The sequence below is a fragment of the Plectropomus leopardus genome, chromosome 11 (assembly GCF_008729295.1).
Source record: "Plectropomus leopardus isolate mb chromosome 11, YSFRI_Pleo_2.0, whole genome shotgun sequence".
Lineage (NCBI taxonomy): Eukaryota > Metazoa > Chordata > Actinopteri > Perciformes > Serranidae > Plectropomus > Plectropomus leopardus.
In genome coordinates, this window is record NC_056473.1 from 25,985,271 (window position 1) to 26,009,238 (window position 23,968).

At 40.8% G+C, this 23,968-nt stretch overlaps 2 protein-coding genes across 3 annotated transcripts; one reads left to right on the forward strand and one right to left on the reverse strand.

Annotated features, from left to right (window-relative positions):
- The first annotated feature begins 1,209 nt into the window (after nt 1-1,209).
- LOC121950175 (lysine-specific demethylase RSBN1L-like) lies at nt 1,210-15,947 on the forward strand. The gene is given in 9 exon segments (XM_042496096.1): nt 1,210-1,699; nt 1,959-2,078; nt 3,319-3,989; nt 13,345-13,482; nt 13,620-13,762; nt 13,968-14,135; nt 14,216-14,327; nt 15,457-15,571; nt 15,574-15,947. Coding segments are annotated over 9 exon segments (2,331 nt in total).
- A 5,614-nt stretch (nt 15,948-21,561) lies between these two features.
- tmem60 (transmembrane protein 60) lies at nt 21,562-22,668 on the reverse strand. 2 transcript variants are annotated; one of them, XM_042495924.1, is made up of 2 exons: nt 22,518-22,668; nt 21,562-22,288 (listed from the first exon to the last, which is right to left on the reverse strand). In XM_042495924.1, the coding sequence occupies exon 2, from the start codon at nt 22,240-22,242 to the stop codon at nt 21,838-21,840; it is 405 nt and encodes a 134-aa protein (XP_042351858.1). In that variant the 5' UTR covers nt 22,243-22,288; nt 22,518-22,668; the 3' UTR covers nt 21,562-21,837. The 2 variants fall into 2 exon arrangements, with proteins under 2 accessions (XP_042351858.1, XP_042351857.1); XM_042495923.1 differs by having other exon boundaries at nt 21,562-22,318.
- Nucleotides 22,669-23,968: the final 1,300 nt, after the last annotated feature.

Genomic DNA, 23,968 nt, shown 5'->3' on the forward strand with positions numbered 1-23,968 from the left:
TCCCCATTCAAGTTAGCAGAGCGCAAATCCGGAAGTTAGCTATTTGGCTGCAACTAGCCAATCTAAGCCTCTAGTGCTTTTGCTCTATGGGCTCTCGGTAATTTCACACTGCGGAAGTAGAGCTTTTTTGGTTTCATGTGTGAACTTGTGTGAGCAACTTAAATGGGAATGAACAGTGTCTCACCTCAAATACGGTCTCTTAATACATCTGTGCTTTCAACAGGGTTACTTGCATTTTCAGGCCAGCAAACATAGTCCTCTTACACGCATGTTTAGTTTGGATGCAATCTGCAACCTCACCACTAGATGCCACTGTTTTAAAAAGCCCAAATAAATCTAACAAGTACTTTGTACCTTGTGCTAGAGGTTGACAGATAAAAATCCTGGCGGATTATCTGGGCCAATATTTGGTATTTTGGCCGTTATCTATGTCTACGTTTTTTTTTTTTTTTTAAGATTATTTTTTGGCGCATTTTCCCTTTATTGGCACTACAGTCAGAAATTGACAGGAAAGGTGGGAGAGAGAAGGGGGAATGACATGCAGTAAAGGGCCACAGGCTGGACTCGTACCCAGACCACTGCAGATTTTACTTAAACTTAGAATTTTTGTTTTGAAAAACCTCAGGGATCTATTTTCAGATGTTCATTTTTTATTTAAACTTTAAACTTAACTTAATAAAAAAAAGTTGCTGGGAATTTGCTGCATGTGTTTCAGTTTTGATTCAACATTTGCCAAAGGCATTAAAACAAAGTTTTGTGTTGGAGTTAATATTATTGACAGAAAATATTAGACAGCATAAAGACAGAAAGATTTTCATTTTTATTAGAAATGCATATCGATTCCAAATATTGGTTTCAATAACTACTAATAAGTCCTGAAAAACCAATATCGGTCAACCCGACCTTATATCTTGTAAAATAGTTATGTGGCTCATTACATTTTTAACAGGGTAATTAGTAATCTGTAATCTATTACATTATAAAAGTAACCTCCCCAACGCTGCTCATAAATAATGAACAGTCCCTTACACTAATGTTGCAGTCAGTGCAGCTGCACAGTGAGCAGTACAGTGCTGCCTCTGATCCTGCAGGCTGTAAACAGTCTGCTCTCCCTCCCCCGTGCGTCGCTACGTAACTCGGTAAGCCCCGCCCCCGGCCTGGCTCTCGCGCACCAGTTACGTCTAACCGTAAAAAATAGAAACTTCCAAGATGGCCGAGGCCGTGGACTCCATGCATTTCGCAGCAAACAGCAAAACAAATTCCCCTAAACCCCTGATCGCTAAACGGCCGCCGGAGAGCCGACCGCAGTCTTCCAGCGACATTTACCCACCGCCCATTAAGAAGGTCCGGGTGGAGGAGAAGGGCCTGAAGCACAGGAAACTGAACGGAGAGGTGTGCGCAGGGGAAAAACACAACGGGAAGCAGAGTTGTGGGAGCCCAGCGAAATGGAGTTTCGGCCCGGCCAAGGCGAGCCACTCCACCGCCGCCGCGGTGCCAGCGACTCCCGCTCGGAAAATCTTCAAAATCAGCAACTTCCTCGCCTCACCTCACAAAGTGAAAAAGGCGAAAGAGAAACGACACAAGGAGAAGGAGAAAGGCAGTGAAGCGCAGCGGAGCTTCGCGGCTGGTGTGGAGAGAGTGAGCCCAGCTAGCTGCCATACAAAGACCGAGAACGGCGACGTGAAAATGCTACAGAGAGGTAGGACAACACAGCCAGCCTGCCCTCCGCAGCTCTCAGCTCAAACGCTTTACCGTCAAATTTAACACCGTGTGCGAAGCAATACTGCAATAAAATGATTTATTACATTATTACATAATATTCTCCACCACAGGCCCCAGTATTTATTAGGCCCAGATGGTGTTATATACACGTGGAAATGTTTGTTCGTCAGTTGTGTTGCTCTGCATGGATGTAGCAGCGTTTCACCTCACTCTGCCTCCTCCTGTGCTCCTCTCAGATCACCGTGTGAAGGAGAAAGACAGAGAGAAGAAGAAGAGCAAAGAGTGGAAAAATCACAAATTGCCACCTGTGCATGAAATTGCAAGGGAAAACGGGGACGTGATTTCTCCACAGAAAGGTAGGGGTGACACGTCAATAAATTAGGATGAACAGTGATTTTTAATTATTCTGGGATAACTTTGAATTATCGTAGGCTCTTAAAAACGTTACAACGCGGATAATAAACTTGCTTTGCTTGAGGGCCACTTTTGCAAAATGACAAGTGGCCAGGGGCCAGTTGCAACAGCCCCATACATGTTTTTAGGATTTAAGGACATTTCTAGACTTAAGAAATTTCTTGTATTTTAGGATGTTAATCAGATTTTAGGTCATTTGTAGGATCTTAGGACAGTTCTATGATTTTAGGATGTTTTTAGGGCGTTATGATGTTTTTGAGATTGTAAGCCATTTCTAGGATTTTAGGACATTTTTAATACTTAAGGATGTTTTTAGTATTTGTATTAGTATTTGTACTTGTTAGGATCTTAGGACATTTCAAGGATTTTAGGAGGTATGTTGTATTTGAGGACATTTATAGGATTTTAGGGCATTTTTAACACTTAAGGATGTTTTTAGGATTTTAGGACATTTTTAGTATTTAAGGACATTTCTAGGATTTTAAGACATTTGGGACTTAGCTAGGACAAGTATTAAAGGTGTAGCTGAGGGCCTTTGCTGAATTCACCTCTAATTGTAGAAAATTAGTCCAAAAATGACCATGTGTAAGAAATGTGATGAAATATACATTTATAAGAGGGGAGAAGGTCCCATAAATTTATAGTTAATGCAAATTACAAACACGTGCCATGCACCAATGAACAGTAACATTAAAACTACTTAGTTCGAAGTGTCCTTACTTGTACATAAAGTTGTCAAAGTTTACTTATAGAATTAGTCTTGAAATAACTAGAAGTCGTTGAAAGTTTAATAAAAGTCCTGGATTTTTTTGTGTAATGACATTGTTACAGTGAACTTATGAGGATAACCATTATCACTATTTAATGTAACGGCAAATTCATTCTCTACAGCTGCCGAGGTAACGTAGCGCTAATATTTGTCGATGTGTGACGTTTCTGTAACATCACATAAGTTTCCTCATTGCTCCGTCTCTTCCTCCAGTTTACTGAAACTACGTTTGAAGAGTTTAGATCTGCTATGACTGAAAAATGCCAGGCATGTGGGGGAAGAAAAAAAAAGTTATTATAGGTCCTTGAAAAGTCATTGAAAAGTTTTGAAATTTGGTCCAGAAAAACATGAACCTTGTATGGGCCTTACATGATGTACAACATTAGTGTTAAATTTGTTATCTTCCATTACAGAGTCTAAGGAGAAGCCCAAAGCTGGATCTGAGGAAGACCTCCTGCTGAAGAAACTCAAGAAGAAGAAGAAAAAGAAGCACAAAGACGGCGAGCGGGTGAAGGAGAGACACAGCCGACCCAAAATGTACCATCGCTCGTGCCAGACGGTGTGTTCAGGAGTGTCTCTGGGTCTACCCGAGTTCCTCGGTCGAATTAACGGGAACAACAGCAGCAGTCTACTCCACGCCACCGCTGCATCACAACACCACCAGGATCCCCCCATCACTGCCGCTACCTCCATCTCCTCCGCGGTCAGGGACAGGCTCGGCTACAGCTCCCCGCTCCACTGCACCCCAGCGCCGGGCCTGTCAGGTCTGGAGTTTGGCCGTCTGATCCACATCGAGCAGCAGGCCAACGGAGGGGCGTCTGTGGCGCACGCCTACATGGAGCATCTCTCCTGCCTGTCTCCGGCTGAGCTGCAGCGTTTCGCCCAGGAGTTTGTGACCCTGTCGTTCAGCGAGGACGAGGCCCAGGCTGCGTGTTTTGTGATGGGAATCATCCACGGAGCGGCATCCTACCTCCCAGACTTCCTGGACTACTTCTCCTACAAGTTCCCCAACGCGCCAGTAAAGATGGAGGTGCTCGGGAAGAAGGACATAGAGACGACAACCATGGCCAACTTCCACTCTCAGGTGAGACTGTTTTTGTTGTAGACAACATGGATTGAAGGCTCTGCTCGTAAGAGGATGCAGAACTGTCCACTTGGACACTGTGAAGTGTCAGTTTGCAGTCTGGAGGTGTGAGCAGCTCAGACTCGACTGCCACACGCTGAAACAACACATCAACAGTTGTTTGGTGTTTTCACGTTATCGGCGTGTCAGTCTTTGTCCAGGCTGTTGGTGCATAGAGCTCTTTACTCCTCCGTCTTCAATCCTGTGCTCAAAGTCTTCCAGCGTCGGGGTTGTTTGGTGGAGCAGTAATGCTGTTTGTCTCGTTGTTTGTCACTTATCATAGAGGTTTTTTGGAGATCTTCTCTGTTAGAGCGCTTGTTAGTGATAACGGCCCCCTCAGATGAAGTTGCGCTTTCATGTCGGCCTTTAAATATACTACTGAGGAGAGTTAAATTGTCTTTGGCGTCAAAAGGTTATTGAAGGCTTCGTAAAGGCGACGGCAACCATCCGGGACGACCGTTTCAGACAAGGTTCCCACTGATCCTTAGAAAGTCTTAAAAGGCGTTAAATTTATTAATCTAGAAATAAGGCCTCAATTGGTGTTAGACTGACAATCTTTTAAAAGTCTTCGACATGGGAAGCAGGATTTGATGATTTTTTTCTCATGTTGTATTGTGAAATCTCAAAAATAATTGGTAACTTTATTTCTTTTTGCTAAACAATTTAATAGAGTCTTTTTCTTAAACTCGTCATGATGTGAATCGAAGCTGTGGACTCTCACGTGCAGATTGAGAAACACAAAATCATCCAGAAAAACAGCCTGAAATACCAGATATTTCCCACTTTGTTAGTTAACCAAATAGATAACTTTATGACAAGATAATATGTCCATTGTCGTCCATGTGTTTCACTCTAAAAAGGACACATTTGACGTAGATAATCTAACTTTTTCACTGGACAAAAAAAAGTCACGTTTTATGTTAGACATTTGGGCAAAACAAAATTGTCCTTTTTCAAATTTGGTTAGTAGAAAACCGATCTTGAACTTAATTCTGAGTGGCATTAAAAAGTCTTAAATCTGCCTTGCCTTAAGCTGCAGAAACCCGTCATAGTGGTCTCGGTTTGGTCTGTGTTGTTTTTATCCCTTTGCTTCATGGGAGACGATCTCCAGCGTCGCTTTTACTTGGCTGCGTTTTGATCTTTGAGTCTCTGATCACTTTCCTTTTGTACTGAATTGTTAAGAAATAATTCTCTTTGACTTTTTCATTTCAAACAGAAAGTCAAACAGAGGTCAAACTAATCTAAAATTCTAAATCTAACGTAAAAACCTGCGATATGAGTTAATTTGACAGGATAAAAATAGGACTTTGCCAGGCATGGATCAGAAAATAAAATCTGAATGCCGGTGCAGGCTGCTCAATCGGAGACAAATGTTTTTATGAAGCATTTGTTTAAAATAAAACAGTACCTTTTATAATCAGAAACCTGCAGTCTTATTTTTTTTGGACTTACAGCGTTTCCCCTCTGCACATGTGCTAAGACACACCAAACCAAGAACTAGTGGCGTCAAAGTGACAGTTGTGTCGCCATGCATCGCCTCTGTCTCTGCTAAAAAGTTGCGCTTGAACACACCACAAAGACTACAGCCAACAGCCGACTGGTTCTGTGCCTGCATGAGGGGAAATAACTCTCCATATCAGCAAGCGGCGGTTGTTTAATAATTAAAATGGGAAACCGGAAGACCAACAGGATGGATTCACCGTGCTAGTTAGCTAGTTAGCACATTAACAACACGACCTGATGTTGCACAAATATTTACTGTGCACAAGTGAACAATAACACATAATTACAAAGCATTTCTGCCAAAAAGCTCAATGGATAAAAAAGTAATGTAATATAACTAGTTTCGGTCTCACACTTTCTTGACTTTAGCTGTTTGCTTTTCTCACTTCGGTCATAACGACCAACAACGGCCAACTAGTGCCAACGGTGCCGGACTCACCACAGATTTCGGGTGACTGAAGCTCATGGCCATGCATGACCGTCAGCTTGGTGTTTCAGGGCCCTTAGAAATATATAAATCTCAACTCTTATAATAAGGTGCAAATGTCTGAAGAAGTACCAAGTACTTGCTTTTCTAGTGAATTATCAAAGTGGACAAAGACAGTTTTTTTGTAGGTTTGTTTGTTTTGGCTTTAATTTATAATTATTAAGTAAATGCAGATTGCGCAATGTAATGGCTACAGGATAAAACGCCATCTGGATTAAGATGAGCTTTGCCTTTACTGTGCAAATCTGTCTGCCACCGAGTACGAGCCCGGGAAAATTAAGGCTCAATTTACAGCACAAAAGGAAGTGCGTCCACCATTGCATTGCTGTTTCCACTCTAATGATTAGTAAAAAATATATTTAATCTACCACAATAAAGAATAAAGAAGTCTGATCCATCTGAGACAGCAGTCAGCTGAATTATATTTCTTCCAAATAAAAAAAAAACCCAGAATAACGTCCACCCTGCACCGCAATCAGATTGTATCCTAGCATCATTTGCAAATGTATTTTTAGAAATTGAGACAATCAATTTAGGTCAGGAAAACCTAAAATTATTCAGGCCAAGGACCCATCTCTGGGAAGAAAATGTTTCAAAGGTCTCCGTTTTGATGGCACTGATACGACAAATGCTTTGTAATCAGATATTACTTGAGCTTGTCTTGCATCATGACTTTCTCTGCAACCAACATAAGGCAGATGGTGCCTTTCTTCCTGTTGCTGTTCTCAATAAAACCAAACTCAATATAACTGTTTGCATATTTTCTTAATTTAGACAGTTTGGGCTTAACGTCACAGAGACGGTTAAGCAGCAGCAGCGTTCACTGCCCCTCCAGTTGTGAGCGATTCATGACTGTTTGCTGTTAGACTGACGTGAAGTGTCAGAATGAAGAGCGTTTTTCTGCTGGCGCTAAGCTTACATGTGGAAGCGATGGGTACATGATTACATGTATTTTATTGCGTAGCTTGGCTCAAAGGCCTTAAATGTGGATTTTTTTAATAACACAGCACAGTTTTCTCACAGTGTTTTGTTCCTGCGGGCTGTGTGACACAGACCCCGGGGGTTTTCATTTCAAACTTTGAGAATCTCTGCTTTAGAGCTTCACAAAGATCTCTTTTGGTGTGACTTTAAACAATTTTTAATCGTAGTGTTCGTGGTAAACTAAGTCAAGTACACTCACTGAGCTCAACAAAAATTAGTATTTTAGAAAAGGTGAAAAACAGAACATTGGTGCAGTTTAAAAATCTAATTAACACTGATAAGCATTTTAATGCTTTCAATAAAAAGTTAAAAATATGTTTTAAATACAGTGCCGTGGCGCTACGGGAGGAGAGATGAGACAGCGGAGTCGTGTGACATTGCCAGGGCAATGCCATGATGTTGATACTGGAAGACAACTAACGTTACAGCATCCCTCAGCAAGCTAATGACTCAGAGGAAGAGGAGACAACCTACATGGAGGCACCCCCCCTCACTCCATACTAACGTTAATCCTCTTCACTGCTGGAAAGGATCAGCAAACTTTCCCTCGCTTCCATTACGCAAAAAACGTCTGCTTTGCTAGCACGAGTTAACACAGCAGCAGCAAACATCAGACACCAAGCCGTTAAACAATCCCCAAAAACTCACACCGACGCCGAAATGGCTCGACTTGTTAGGTAAATAGCTGTGTGATGCAAGCTCACAATCACTACATTTACATGATGTTCAGAAAAGTCAAATTATTGAGTTAGTGCGACTAAAAGTGGACATGTAAACACATAAGTCAGACTGAGATTGTACTAAATTACAATCACAGTAACAAACAGTATAGTGAAAGCAGCAGAAAGGTACAACTGATTACACTGGAATATCTATTTATCCCAAGTTATGTTATTTTTGCGATATTCAGCAACTTTGTCGCATATTTTCTCATCATGCAGCTTTTAACGGATGGCGTGCCTCTGCAGAGAGCAGACAGCAGCGGTGGTCACCTGAGACGGACTAGAACGCAAGAGTAGAGGAAATATTTGATTTCAAAACTTTTATTTAGCTGTTAAGACTTACTTTCACACTTCATAAAGTTGTTTGACCCGTGGTAACATTTAGACTTGGAAGTCTTATAAAATTTTACTCTGCTCTGCCTCAGTTGGGTGTAGTTTTTCTAAAGATCCAAATTTTATGAACTGTTTTTGGCAATGTCACCTCATTGGCAGTAGTTAAATAAACATTTTAAGGGCCATATCAATTTAGTCAGCATCTGGTGTTATTATCTGTCATTTTTAAAAGGCCAACATTTAACTGTTACACCTGTTGTTGTCATCACATCATACAATTTTTAAAGAAGAATTTCACAACGAATTTATATATAGTTTAGTTTATAGTAACACAGTCATACTATAATGTAGGTGAACCTTTCTTCTTTTGTTTGCAGTTGTTTTGTAACATAGTTTTATCCCCAAATGTTCAAAGAATTACTCACCAGACAGGAGAATAAACACTTTTTAAGAAAAGTGTTAATTTAAAACTCATTAAGGAGTTTGCCCTGGTGACTAGCAGCCGCAGCTACAAAACGTGACGGGAAAGTAAAAACGCAAATTATCATCTCATGCATCAGTTAAACTTATGTATTCACTCCAGTCAAATGATAAAAGTTAATAGTCAAAGACAACACATCCCACATCAAATGTCTGTTAATTCAAAAAGATAACGTTCAAATTCTGAGTCCAAACTGAAAATTATAACTTTTCAATAAATGGGTTAAAGGAAGACTCTGTGAGTGTGAGTGTGTGTGTGTGTGTGTGTGTGTGTGTGTGTGTGTGTGTGTGTGTGTGAGTGTGTGTGTGTAGTTATAGATGCTGCTCGGCTCCTCTCAGTTCAGTTCAGTGAGTGTATCGAGGAGACTTATCTGATGGCCACAGATGAAGAGTCGATCCATCGCACCTGCTCCACACATCAGCACACCTTCAGAAGCTTCGGTGTCCAAAAAGCTTACATCGAGTCGATCCTTGTTTTAACTACCGCTCACTTTACTTTTTGAATTTCTTCTCCTTGTGCCGCTCTCACTCCTCTCTGTCCTCCTGCAGCCTGTGTTGGTTGATTTTCCCTCCCCCGGCTCACAGGTGTGCCTCATTATCTCCTCTCTCTCCCCGCCTTCCTCTCCTGCCGCGTCTGTGAAGGACTGCTCTGCACTTCTCTGTCCGGTTCCCCTTTCTGCTCAGCGGTGGCTCAGTCCGTACTTTTACACGATGTTAGAAAAAGTCAAATCATGTGTTTTGAAATACATCTAAACGTGGTAGTTTGACTGAAATTGTTCTGAATTAAATTTATCGAGTTTATCGAGCTGAATTAAATTTACCTAAATAAGTCAGCTGGAAGTCGAGCTGCTCTGTCCTGTAAACACCTGGGTCGTACTTTAACCGGCCCAGGTGTTCTGCACGTGTTCCTGGTGCTCCAGCCTCTCTCAGTGGTTAGGGATAGGGACTGTTCATTATTTATGAGGGGGGGAGGGGTGGTGCAAAATGTGTCAGTGTTTTGTTTGGGGGTTTTTTTGTTTTTTTTTTAAAAAAGCACCAAGGAGGGATTTTTAAAAAAAAATTGGTTTATGTGAGGGCCATCAACTTTAAATGGTAGTATTTTATATTTATTTTAAATTAAAAGTCACACCCCAGCCCCCCCTCTCCTCTCCTTCAATGTAGTATTGGACGGGGCCACAGCAAAATATATCCTAAAAAATCAGTGTCAGTTTAAGCGTAAACTGTATTTTGCTGCTCTTTATGTTACACAACAGCCGATGGAGGCAGCAGCAGATCAGCAACTTCAGTTCAGTGGAGGAAAATGATGGTGTTTCTGATAATACAGCTTCAAATCCCCACCGGTAAAGGCTGTCTTACAGCAAGGTAAAGTGGAGAAAATATGATAAATATGACATATACTTGAACTGCTAGATTGTTTTAGGTGGCTTAAAACTAATTAATGAAGACAGATTTTGCTCAGTGCAGTTTAATTATATGTACCAGTGCGGCAGTTTTCTACCTCAAAGTTATTGTAAAATTAACATTGTGATTTGGTGTAAAGCCACTGGCCGAAAGGGAGCATATTGCCACCATCTGTGGTGGAGTCGACATACTTCTGTCAATAAATCGATTCTCCCCCGCTGCTTGTATACTGGGACAAGGACAGAGGTCTAATTAAATGGTCTAATCGAGCTATAACCGTAGCTCGACTCAATCTGTGCATGGAAATGCACTGAGTGACTTGCATATCTTCTGTAGACTATCCGTGCAGGAGCTCTAAGAAATCTTCCTCCTCTAAACTTTCCTGTTGGATATTTAGTATTTTTCGTCTCCAGATGCTCCAAATCCTCAGCGCTACAGTAGAAGAGTTTAAGGTTGCAAACATGCATCTTGTGTGCTGAATGGTATCCTCCAAAACATCTTGGTAGTTTAGAGGTCCAAGCTGTGAAACTATACGGTAGGGACCTTTCCACTTTTTGGTGTTGTGTTGTTGGTGGTGCAACTTAGTTGTGGGCTTTTCCTTTGCACTTGACTGAGAGAAATCTCAAACCCATAATATCTGTTTGGGTTTAAAAAACAACATTATGGCAGTTTTTGTTGTAATTCCTGATTTTTCTTTGTCTTGATTTTCTCATATTTTCTTCAACATCTGCTTGGAGATGGTTAAGATGCTGAGCAGCATCATAAGCAGGTGCATCGGGGGAAAACATTTTCCGTGCAGAACTGAGTCGATTGGACTGCTCAGCTTCCTGCCAGTTTGCAGTTGTGCAGCGGTTACCCCTGCGGTTTCTCCAACAGCAGAGATTATAGCACATCTGAATGCTGGAAGGTGTTGATCCCATTTGCCATGATTGTCATTCACATATGAGGCAATCGTACATTTTAAAGTACGACTCAGTCTCTCGGTCACATTAGTCTGAGGGCGATGGGCCGTGGTTAGCTTGGGAATCACCGTCACAAACTGGGGTCCTCTGTCAGACCAGATTTAACCCGTACACCCCATCCTGAAGATTTCCCTCCTCAGGAATCGAGCAACTGTTTGTGCCATCACAGCTCGCTGTCCATCACCAACAGCTATTCTTGTCTTTCTGGACCTCTCGGCAGGGGACCCATAAAGTCAATACCTAGCATTTCATTAGGGCCTCTGATTGGTCTGGTGCGTTGGATTTTTTCCGGCAGGTTTCTGATCGTCTGATTCCTGACTTTGACAAACAACACAGTGCTTAGTGAAGTTTTTCACATCAGTCCACATTCACGACCAGTAGGCTACTTTATTAAGCCTTTTGGTATTAAAGATACCGGCATGTCCCCTCGAAGGTTTGTCACGATATTCCTGGAGTATCTCATGGACCAGACTGAGGGATGTAGATCCTGTATTGGGATTTAAGTTTTTGTGATATACTTTGCCTTTCAGTGTAGCACAATCCTGTTCCAGTTTTTTTGGCTCCTTCTGCTCATTTTCTCCGCATTAGGATCTTAATGTTGCTCGTCCCAAATTCTTTCAAGAGAAACAGGAATATTTCCATCCATTTTAATGGAGCACAGGCAGCATCTGACATCAGGGGGAAGCCTTGAGAGCACATCAGGAGCCCCTCTCTGCTACACTGTGTAACAGTACCACACACTTCACTCGTGGGTTGCACCATCATCTGTAATTGCACCTCTCTTTTCTCTACATGTACGGTATTTTACTATATTGCTGTGTGTGTAAATGGAAGCTTTAATGTCCCAGAGGGTCAACTTGGCCTACAGACAGCAGTCAATAATAATAACATAAGAAAAGCACAGCAATAAATCAGAAAAACAGCAAGTATAAAAAAGAAACACAAGTATAAAACCAGTGAAGAAGATGCCAGAAACCCTGACGCATATTGAGCTATTAACAGACCAAATTACATTTAGCAGAAAAAGTGCAAAAATAAATAAAGATCTCATATTCTCTTTAGAGTTGTATCTTGGGAGGTAAAATCCTCGTCCTGATGAAAGTACATTAAACTTGGGTAAAATGGGAGTCCAATAAGATGACCTGAGCGCTTTATTTGTAATACTTACATATACAGTAGTTTATTGTATATATGGCATATATATGTATTGGGTATATTTTATTTCCTATGCAAGCTAAGCATTTTTGCACTATAAGTTACATCTGGGTAAATAAACAGATTTAATGCAATGTAACTGGGGTATGGAGAAAGAGGACACATTTACCATCATGTGTGGTGAGGATCAACATATACACATAATAAATATGACACACCTTGCAGTGAGACAACCACAAACTAAAGCTTCAAAATGATCAGAGTTGAATTTCTTTTATTTTGACACATAATAAAGGTTTATGAGCTGTTCTGGGGCATCAGTCCTGCTTCATGAAAGCTCTCTCACACTGTTGGAGTGGTCACTTTAATGTTGACCTTTATTCAGCACAGCCTAGATTTTGTTTTTAGTCTGGTTGCCAAGATTTGATAGTGGTATCTACATTGCTTGAAAATTAAGCTGGTCTGTCAACAATTTCTCAGTAAGATGGTTTTTCATTCACCTTTTATTTGTTGTGCGTTGACATTTGCCTCTCTTGATGACTGCTGAGTGTCTTGGAAGTTCACTAAAGACCTAAATCTTTGTGTTTAAGAGTAAATAGATGCTGATTGTAGTAGTATTGTGTGCTTTATTAAAGGCAGGTGCACTGGAAAGGTCACACTATTTATGGTAAATTGCAGCTCCATTAAAAAAAGTTTTTCTATAATTCTTCCAGTGGTGTTGTTTATTCATATACTATCATTCCAATCTGGGTTGAAATATGTGTGTTTTAGCATCAAAATGCTATTTTCCCAAGCTGTTCTCTCCCCATAAACGTACCCACGTATAACCTCACGTACTGCTGAGGACGTTGCATTAGTTCAGTTTAGAAAGTCACATAACACAAACAAACCAACCGATCAAATCAGCGGTAGACCAGCAACTCCCATGTGCTGTGAGGTAAAATTACTGTTGTCAATATAGTCGGATGGCTGTGACAAGGGTGATAAAACGGCCTCACTTCCCCACCGAAAGGCTGTCTGACTACGAGGTTAAGTGTGCACCTAAACTTTCATTTTTTTTGTTTAATTTATTCTTTTTTTTTAGGTGGTACTGGGTTTTAGTTGGCTAAAATATATTTTACTGTTTCCACAGCCACCAGACTCCTTTGACAGAAACAGTCATTTTATTTTGCAGAATAAAAGTATTTGTGTTCAGCTGCCTCTGATCAGTTGGTTAGTTTGTGTCATTGTGTGACTTATGGTACTGGAAAATGTCTCAGCAGTAAAGTAAATGTCATGTCCCCACCCTGCAGGTGAAGCGGACCTATTCCCAGGGAACGTACCGTGCCGGGGCCATGCGGCAGGTCAGTCTGGTCGGTGCTGTGGACGAAGAAGTCGGAGACTACTTCCCCGAGTTCATCAGCATGTTAGAGGAATCTCCCTTTCTGGAGGTTAGTGTGTTTGTTGTGTCTGCGTGTGTACACACTCCTACAGACAGCGGAAGCGCGAACACCTGTCTCTCATTTCGCCCGTGTATGGCTACAACTCATTATGTAACTCGGAAGTTTCTCCCCCTGTGTTTATGCAGCGGACTCTGCCCTGGGGAACGTTCTCCAGTCTGCGGCTGCAGAGCCCCACTGAGAGCGACGACGGTCCCATTATGTGGGTCAGACCGGGAGAACAGATGATCCCTATGGCAGACATGCCAAAATCACCCTTCAAAAGGAAAAGGTGGGTTGACATTTTGAGTGTGTAAATGTTTGCCAGTGCACAGCTGTCACAGTCTCACCAGCATCCTCAGTTTCTTGTGTGAAGAAAAGCTGACGTAGCCAAATGCAAACTGTCCGCTTTTTTCCCGTCTCCACATGCCACGTACAAGTACGTAATCATGCTTTCTTTGAATGTGTCCTAACTGCTGTGTGTAAATGTTTTTCAGGTCCACTAATGAGATAAAGAACCTGCAGTATCTACCTAGAGCCAGCGAGCCCAGGGAGATGCTGTTTGAGGATCGGACGAGAGCCCACGCGGACCACATCGGTCAGGGGTTCGAGAGACAAACTACTGCTGCTGTTGGTGTGCTGAAGGCTGTGCGCTGTGGAGAGGAGTAAGTACGCAGTGACGTCTTTTCACACTTTTACATAGAATACAACCTCAGATCTGTAAACAGAACGTTTGGCCCTACAGCAGTGATGCTCCCGCCCGGATCACCAAAGACGTTGTGTGTTTCCACGCGGGAGATTTCCCAGATGTGGTCATGAGGCTGCAGCTGGACCTCCACGAACCTCCGCTGTCTCAGGTGGGTCAGAGCTAATATTCGTGCCTCGTATGATGCAGCGGTGTGAATGGAATTTTTTTCTGCTTGCGTGATAAAATGTATTAAACATAGAAGAGCATTTATTCACTAAAGAGACAGATACTCCCCTCGAGAGACTAAAAATAGAGCTACGAGGGTGAATATTGGATATATATATATATATATCGCCTCACACTTTTAAGTCAACTAATGCAGCTATAAAGGGACAGTTCACCCTCAAATAAAAAAAAGGTTTTCCTCTTTTCCTTAGCGCTATTATAATTTCTTTTTTTAAACTATATTTAAAGTATGACTAATAAAGCTACTTTGTACCTTGTATTTATGGATCTAGATTGTGTTGGTGTGAGTTGCAGAGTTTTTAAAATTTCAGCCGTAGAGATGTCTGCCTTCTCTCCAGTATAATGGAAGTAGATGGCACTGAGTTGGACCCCCTTCAAAACAAGATGGTGATGTCAAAGCGCTTATCCTAAATAAATTTGCAGGAAGAGCCTTAGATGTTCAAAGTGCAAAAAGTAGGCCGTGATTAATTGTTGAATTTCAGAAGTAAATTACAATGAATTGTGTTTTTTTGTTTTGTTTTGTTTTACACAACGCAAATTCAGCCTCGTACAGCCTCTTATAGACAGAAAAGTCGTCCAGAATAGCCTGCGATTTAAAAAAAAAAAAACATGTACAGAATAGTTCCTGCATGAAACTGCTCACAACAAGGTCTGTGGATTATTTCGAGTAACCGGGTCATGAGTTCTTTAAATGTAATTTTTTGGGGCTTTGAGCTCCACGAGCCGAGTGCCATCTCGTTCTATTATATTGGGGAGGCAGACATCTCTGACTGATTCTCCAACACTCGAAAACTCAACCTAAACAATCTAGAATAAATAGCACTGCAAGCAAGAGGAAAAATATGTTTTTTTCTGTGAACTGTCCCTTCAAGTGCATGCCATGTTTTCTCTTCGTAATCAATTTGGAGTAGAGGAATTTCACACTGTAACACTGTTAGCCTGTGCCAGACATGATCAGACTCAGTTCTTGTCTTTCCTCCACACAGGCATTAAAATATTCGCTCATTTTTGACGGATTGCGGCGTCTCATGTTTCCGTCTTTGCCTCCACAGTGCGTCCAGTGGATCGATGACGCCAAGCTGAACCAGCTGAGGAGGGGAGGGATCCGATACGCCCGAATCCAGCTCTACCACAATGACATCTACTTCATCCCCAGAGGAGTTGTCCACAGTTCAAAACCGTGTCGGCTGTCTGCAGCCTGGCCTGGCACATCCGGCTCAAACAGTACCACCAACACGAAGAGAAGGAGGAGGAAGAGGAGGAGGTGAAGGAAGAGGAGAAGTGCACACTTGGAGAAGCAACACTTCATATCAAAGAAGAAGAGGTTGAGGGGAAGGAGTGTGAGCCCGCTGCACAGACGGTGACGAAGCTGGAGGACGAGGACGCAGAGGAAGGGGAGGGGCCGCCCTCACACACTCCGACACAGATTTTCGAGGAGGAGGAGCAGGAGGACAGGGCCGAGATGAAGGGGTTGTCAACCACGGAGTCTCCACCTTTTCGCCAAGAAAGGACAGAGACGAAAGTGTGCTCGCTCACTCACTAATGGAGCCTAAAAGTGAGGAAGATGAGAAAGAGGATGGTAAGGAAGAGGGAGAAGAGGAGCAGACACATGCCAGACACCGCAGAAGGGCCACGAGGAGGGAGGAGTGGACAATGTGTCCTTAAAATCACTACCGCAGATTAGGAAGGAGAATGATGTGGAGGAGCAGCAAAAGACGACCGTAACGGGTCTAAAAGAGAAAACTAAAAGATAGCATAACGAGCAGTTTTACAACACACCGCAAATCAAAAAAGGAAAAAGAGAAAGGAAAAAGAGAGAAAGACGAAAAGGAGAGGGTCAAAGAGAAGAAGGACAAGGATCGGAGTAAGGAGAAGGAAAGAGATAAAAAGGATCGGGGGAAGGACAGGGACAGAGAGAAGGACAGGCAGAGAGAGCAGGAGAAAGTTAAGGCGGAGGGAGGAAGAGAGAGCGGTGTACCGACGCAACCGCTGAGGAAAAAAGAGGATGAGGAACGGACGAAAGAGGGCAGCAAAAGCCTCTCAGACGCCCCTGCCTGCACAGAGAGACGAGAAGTGGGCCAAGGAGTGGGACTCAAAGACACAACCCCACGTCAAGAGAGAGAAAGAGCAGGATAAAGACAGGGGACCGTCTCACAGAGAGGACGCTCGGGACGCCTGTTTGCATAAACACAAGTCTTCACACGGGAAGAAGGAGAAAAGCGGGCACAGGGAGGGCAACACGTCGCAGGGGGCGCAGGCGAAGCCGGCGAGAGACGAGGGGAAGACGGTTAAACCTGCAAACATTCAGGTTAAGAAAGACGCAAAGAAGGAAAAAGACGTCATCAGCAAAGAGGAGAGGAAGAAGTCATCTGGTCCTGCGCCACCAGAACACAAACCACCACGGACGCTCATCACCTTTGACCTCTTTAAGCCGATGGAGGCTCACCAGACTCTGGCTCTGTCCTTCACAGACAGCCGGCCTAAGACGCACCATCACAGTGACTCTCGAGGCTCTTCCTCTAAGCCTGGATCTGACAGTCGGACAGTTGTTCCCTCTAAAAGTCCAAAAGTAAAGGACTCGGCGCAGGGAAAACCTGCCACACACCTACAGGACACTCGGCCACAGCAGCACTCGTTAAAACAGCCCCTAAAAACGCACACGCCCCAAACACAGAAAACTTCTTCATATGAATGTCTCGATGTCTTCTTTTTTCTTTTTTTTTTTTTTTTTACTGTACAACTTACGCCGAGGCTTTGTTAAAGTATTTGAAAATGCATCCTTTTTTTCCCAGACATCAACTGGTCTTTATAATTTTTAAATCGACGAGCGGGGTGCATTCCATTTCTTTGCAGACACATTACTCCAGTGACGCAGTGAAAAAAGGATGCACTCTCCAAGTATTTTATCAGTGCCTAAGAATGTAAGCTAAGTAGCTCACTTCACGTTTGTTAGCGAATGTATGTAGGCTCTATATAAAAAATGTTATGTGACCCATGTGTCGGTGCCTGTGCACTACTTAGCTTCGCTCTTAAAGCACCTATTTTAGGTACTGGACTAGCCAATCTGAAAACAACCATCCTTACTCCCTGCTATAGGAATTAACTACGTTCACTGTTTGGGACATTGCAGCAAGTCACCAAGCTCCTGCTGAAATCCTCTTTGCCATGTCGCTTTATGGGGTTTGTTGTTTATAACACTCCAAAAAAATCAGAGCAAGTAGTTGTTTTCAGACTGGACGTTGTTTGACTCACACAGGGCTGTAAATGATACTGTATGTACCAAAACTGTACAGTATAGATGTTATTAGCACCAATGTGAGAAAATGTATACAGAAATTGCATATATTTTTTGTAAGACAAGTTTTATTTTCCATAGAACTTATTTATATCATTTACTGTCTGTTTTTATTTGAAACTGATGTATGTGAAAATTTTGTTGTAAATACATTTTATTTCCTAAGATAAGACTTGGTAGTGTGATTTATACTCTGATCAGAACCTCTCAATAAATGGTTCAAAAACACGGTCTTGGTGTTAATGTCTCCACTGCATTGTGTATCATTGAAACCTTAGTGCCTTAACAAGCATTTAACCATTTTAAACTCCAGCAAATGGATTTGATTTATTCCAAAAAAATGGGGAAAGGGGTAATTTAATAAGAAATTCAGAGCAAACTGCAATAAATTAAGACAAGGTGATGAAAAAATTAACCTGACAACTAGATTAAAAATGGTGGGATTACTAGAAAATTGTACAATAACAAAGATTACATGAAATATCCACAAAACTATATAATTACATCACTACAGAAGAAAATACAAAAATATATATTTAATTAAATGTTTTCAAGTCATGTTTGTTTTTTTCTTTCCTTTTTTGGTGCTTATTTTCAGGTAGTTTTCTTGTATCTTTTTAGTATTTTTTTTTTCCCATTTTTTTCAGCCATTGCCTTTTAAACTGTTTATTGCCTTCTTCACTGATTTTTTTTTTTTTTTAAAGGAAATCAAGTCAGTTTACTCAGGTTTCAAATGGTTAAGGCTTCAGCATTTGTCTTTAAATAATGTCTCACCCGAAAAAAAGTGTCAATCACTCACCGGGAAGTAAACAGTTTTTCTGGCATGCCTCCACGTTAACTTCAGAATCCAAAAAAGGGCGAACTTCAACAGCAGAAAAACGACATCAAAACACGCGTTTACAAACTCATGCAACACGTGCAATTTAATCCAAGTCTCATTGATCCAGTCGTACTTCCCAAACACATGTGTGTCCTCCCTAAAAACGTTACGATATTAGACACTTCCGCCTGCGAGGAGCGCGCCCTGAGCGTGCCCAGGCACGGCTGCTCGGCCATGCACGAGACTTTTTGACCTGTCAAATGGTCATTTTGCAGGTGAAGCATTCAATCCAGCTTAGCTCTGCAGATGATGATGATGAAACACACACAAAAAAAAAACACTGGATCGATTGCCAAGAACTTTGGTTCCTCACAGCATGTGTAAAGTGAAAAGTCATGGATTTACATTCAGACTGTGTCAGCAGAGATCTGGGAGAAGCTGTGAGGTTTCTTAATGTTTTACAAACACGATAAGATACTGATACATGTTTCAACAGTAATTTCACAAACAGGTCTAATATGGCTCACTCACACACAAATTAGCGCTGCACAATTCATCACCTTAATATAGAAATTACAATATGGCCAAGTTCACTCTCCAAATGGAGGAGATGCAATTTTGGATGAATTATAATTAGGGCTGTCAAACAATTTAAAAAAAAATTGTGCAAGTAACCCTATCAGACTGGTGCATTTTACCCGCTTTTCATTCTTTTCTTTTTTTTTGTTTTTGATAATTTTGTCTGTGTTCATGCATATGGCATACATTTTGGCAAGATTATGTATTTTTGTTTAATATTAGAATTTCCAGCTCAGCTCATATGAGAAGTCTAAATTACACTGCGTGCACAAAATTGTTGCATGCATACTGTTAAGTGCAAAAAGTGCATTTTTGATCCCATGGCCATCAAAGCATTGAATTATTTTTGGGTGTCATTCTGAGTTTTTGTCTTGGAATTTGTCATTTTTACTATTTTCCACCTGATGACATCACTTTACCTTTTTTGGCATATGGAGAAAATACAAGCTCCATTAGGTGCACTGTGACAATCAATACTGCTGCTAATCATTGACATATCCAAGGCTGTGTTTATCAAAACAAAATTTGACTTTGCATTTAGTGTATTGAAAATAATTATTTTTTCATCTAGAAACAGAGTGGCATCATGACAAAAACCTGGCATCTAAAGGGTTAAAATTCTGAAAATTAATGAATATTTGATATTTATGATTAGGACTGATGTTGGTTAGAAAAATAACTCAATTAAAATACAAAGTCATATTAATGTATAACATTTTTTAAAGCTTGATTTTGAAAAGTGCATTTTGTGTGCAGAGCGATGCGTGTGTTATATTAAAGCGGACCCTAAGGGTTAATCACTGAATTTCAGTAGTTAATCGCAATTCATCAATTTTCTTTTTTAATGGCATGTTTACATTTTCATTATTTTTTATTATAAAACAATTTTGAAGTTCATGTTGACAAGAAAAGTATTTCTTACCAGAGTGTCTTGATTGGGAATCAAATGATGCATTTATTGACTGATGATGGCTGATCTGCAGTCAGTTGCGACTCATTTGGCAAACGCTGTTGTTAACTTCTTTGATTTAGTTTCATGCACACGTCTGTGGCGATTTACACACTCCAAAATAGTGCTTTGCCAGCTTTGGTGATGCAGTTGCCTGCTGACATCAGTCTAATTAGCTGCACCTGTATGCTCAGGTGGTAGCAATTTCAAGACTGTTAAGGGACCCCAATAAGTAGAAATATTCAAATACAACAGGCGAAAACGACATATTAAACTGCATGCAAAAAATTGCATGTTTTTTGTTCAGAACTGCATGAGACTAGCATTTAAGTGGGCATGTTTGTAAAGGGGAGCTCATTTTTATTCAGATATCTTGAGATAAGCCTCTTAAAGACAGGCACGTGGCCAGAATCGCCCGTCGTGATTAACGCATTAATGCTGACAGCCCTAATTATAATTAATTATAAGTGATTTATGTGATCTCTCCCTAAAAAGCAAACTGAAGACCAAAATTTAGTCCAGCGAGTAACTGATTTTGGATCACAGCAGCAGATTGAGTGTCTCTGTTTGTTTAGCTCAGTTTTTTAAACCCAGTCTCACCTGGCAGAAAAGGTCTAAATAAAATAAAATAAAACAGAAATCTCAGTACTCTGTGTTCTCCTGATTAGACTTCCTGCAGTATTCACCGTTTAGGAGATTTTTACCAGGAGCCGAATTCTCTGCACAGGTTTCTTCCTCTCCAAAACAAACAGATTTAAACCAGCAAACAAGCTGAATAAAGCAATTTCAAGTTAAAACTCAGTGTTTTTACACAATAGATCTTTAAATCCTGCAGCCTAAAGATGAGCCGGGAGGCATTAACGTGAACGCCAAAATTTATTCTAAAAATGCCAAATTTGTGCACCTACAATCTTCATTTTAAACAAAGATCTGATGGTGTCACAGAATGACACACAATAACAGTAAGGCCTGATTCACAGCTTTGTCATTCGGAAAAATTCCAATAACAACTCAGGATTCGATAATTGTGCCCTTTTCTGCCCTATAAACCTGTGAATCACACCGTGCACAGCCCTGCCTCACGTCACTGAGTCTTCACGCTGCTGTGATTTAAACCTTTGAAACTTGCAGCGACATCACTTTTCTTGTGCTGCTTTCAGACGGCTTTCGCACATATTTAAAACCTTTGGACCCTGAGCACACTGGTGCGAATTCTTCCAAAAACGTGGAAAAAAAGGCGACGAGGAAATGTTCCACGAATTGCAAGAAATTAGTAGAATTAGAAAATGATTTTAAAATATACATGGAAAAAATTTTAAAAAGCTAGGGCAAAGTATATTTACAATAATCATAATTACATATAAAATTATGTTACAAAATTACTGCATTTTAAGCACTTTTTCTAGGTTATTTTCTTGTTGTTTTTAATATATGTATTTTTTAATCTTTGTTTTTACTGATTGTCAGGTAATTTTCTTGCACTTTTTCCTTTTTTTTTTTTTGCAAATTTTTGAGTCCTTCTTTTGTTGCTCATTGCCTTCTTACAGTGTTTCTGAAATAAATCAAACCAATTTGCTCAGGGTCCAAGGGGTTAAACTTATGGCGGACACAGTGCATTTTATGAAACTGACAAATAATCTTATATGTAGATCTGTCATGTTTGCCTCACATCTGACCCACTTTATTAGGTCTGGATCTGCCCTGGTACCAATCCAGTGGATCAGGCTGGTGCGTAACAAGCGAGAGATGCTTGAGCATAAAAACTTTTTGTCCCCTTTGAGTCCTCTGGTTCAGTCCCTCCTGTAGTGGAAAACACTGTGTCCCAGCTCCACCAGCGCCCCTCCCAGCAGCACCCACAGAGGAACACACACCACACTGACCCACATTTCGGTGAGCCTCTCCAGGCGGGAGCACAGTGTCAGACAGAAGGCCAGCTTCAGCAGCAGGGCCGTCAGGTACCACAGCCTCCTCTTCAGGCTCTGCTCCCCGTCCCTGGGGTCAAAGTCCGGCTTGCAGCGCCCTGCCATCTTCACTATCAGCATGAGGATGAGGATGGTGTCAAAAGTCCAGACAGGGAGGAAGATGAGAAACCAGTTCCAGTGGATTTTAGAGTCCAGCTTGAGGACCAGCATGATAAGGAAGATGAGGGCGAAGATCCAGGAGAGGAGCACTCGCTGGGCCAGGGACATCTTCATCTATGGAGGACTGGCACGGATCCAGTATCACCCACACCCACAGGGACTACAGCCAAGGTGACAAAACACAGAGGATCTGAAAAACAGAGCAGGATCACTCTGTGATGGATGTAACGACTCAAAATAAGAGTTAAGTGTGAGCACACGTCAACACTGTTTTCACAGATGTCTCTTTGTTGCTGTAACTTCAGAGCCGAAGCTGCTGTGTGTTGGCTAACTGAGGCTAACCAGTGAATCCTAAATGTCAACATTGTTCAAAAATAAACACGTCTTACCAAATTAACCGGGAGACTCAACCTGTTTGAGAGACCGAGTCTTCACAAGCGAGGCAAATGTCAGCACTTACAAACACACGACTTAGTTTTTAACCTCAAAGCAGCTGAAAAACAGCGAGCAGTGCAGTGTAGTTAGCTGTTAGCATTTAGCTTCTTCCAGCTCCGCCGGTGGAGTTTCCGGCCAGTCCTTACAAAGCAAAAGCACGATTTTATTAGTTGGTGTTATTTTATTTTGATAGATAAGTAAAAGGCTTCCGGTACCCTGATTCAAAACAAAACCATTATTATATTTTATTTTACACAATCTGTTTACTGTTTTTTTCAAAAAGACCATATACCCAAGCTCACTACAATATAGAAAAGATAAGTCACGTTCAGTCATTCATATAGACATGAAACAAAAGAGTAAGTAGTAAACATGGTAGTAAATAAAATAGAGACAAAACAAAACAAACAAAAAAAAAAAACAAGAAAGGACTAAGACAAGACAAATACAACAAATCATATCAGTACCCAGACTAAGACAAAAAATGTAATAAAATAAGAATTAAAAATGTGTATATATTTGTATAATGGTAAAAGTGGGCTAACATAAAATATTAAAGGTGAGATTATTATTTTTCCCACACAAATTCACACATTACAGCAAGCTATAGAGTCAGAAACAGAGAGAAAAAAAGGCAAAGAAGGATAAATATTCCAAAATACAAAATAGATAAAAAATAAATGTGCACAATATATACCTTTTACTTAAAAAACATAATATAATGGTTGTCGACTGGACACCTACCTGTCACATCAGAATTTTATTGGTATTTTATTTGGTATTGGAGACTTCCACTTGAGCAATGTAGTTTTATTTTGATAGATAACTGCAGGTAGGCTATGCACAGGAGGTCAATTTTCTGGATTTATTTGATTATTGTTCACTGACTGGTTGTTGTTCTGCTTAGTTTGCTTTTTTGTGGTCATTCATCTTTGGTTGTATTTTTCTCTATAATGTTAGTTTAATTGTTTTTTGCGAAGTTATTTATTTGTTTATTTAGTTTTTCACTACACATTTATCTTTTTGTCTGTCTGGATTTTATGCTGTTTTATGTCTGTGCAAATAAAATAAAATAAATATAAATAAACAGATTTCTTCCCCACAAATTATCATTATTATTATTAGTGGCAGTTGTAGTAGTAGTAATAATGTAATTATTATTATTCATTCATTTATTTTTCTATTACAATGAACCTTGAAGAACTGAATACAGAGGGGAAGTATGTGTGCAAAGTCTCTCTTTTGAAGATAAATTTAATAAAGGTGACATTCTCCATCAATTTAAACACCACGGTACACTGAGACCCATATACATGCACTCATTACCTCAGTATTTCTAAAATCGTGGCTTGACCTCATTGTAAAACTAAATCTAGCTGTATATTGCCTATTCTTAATGACCGAC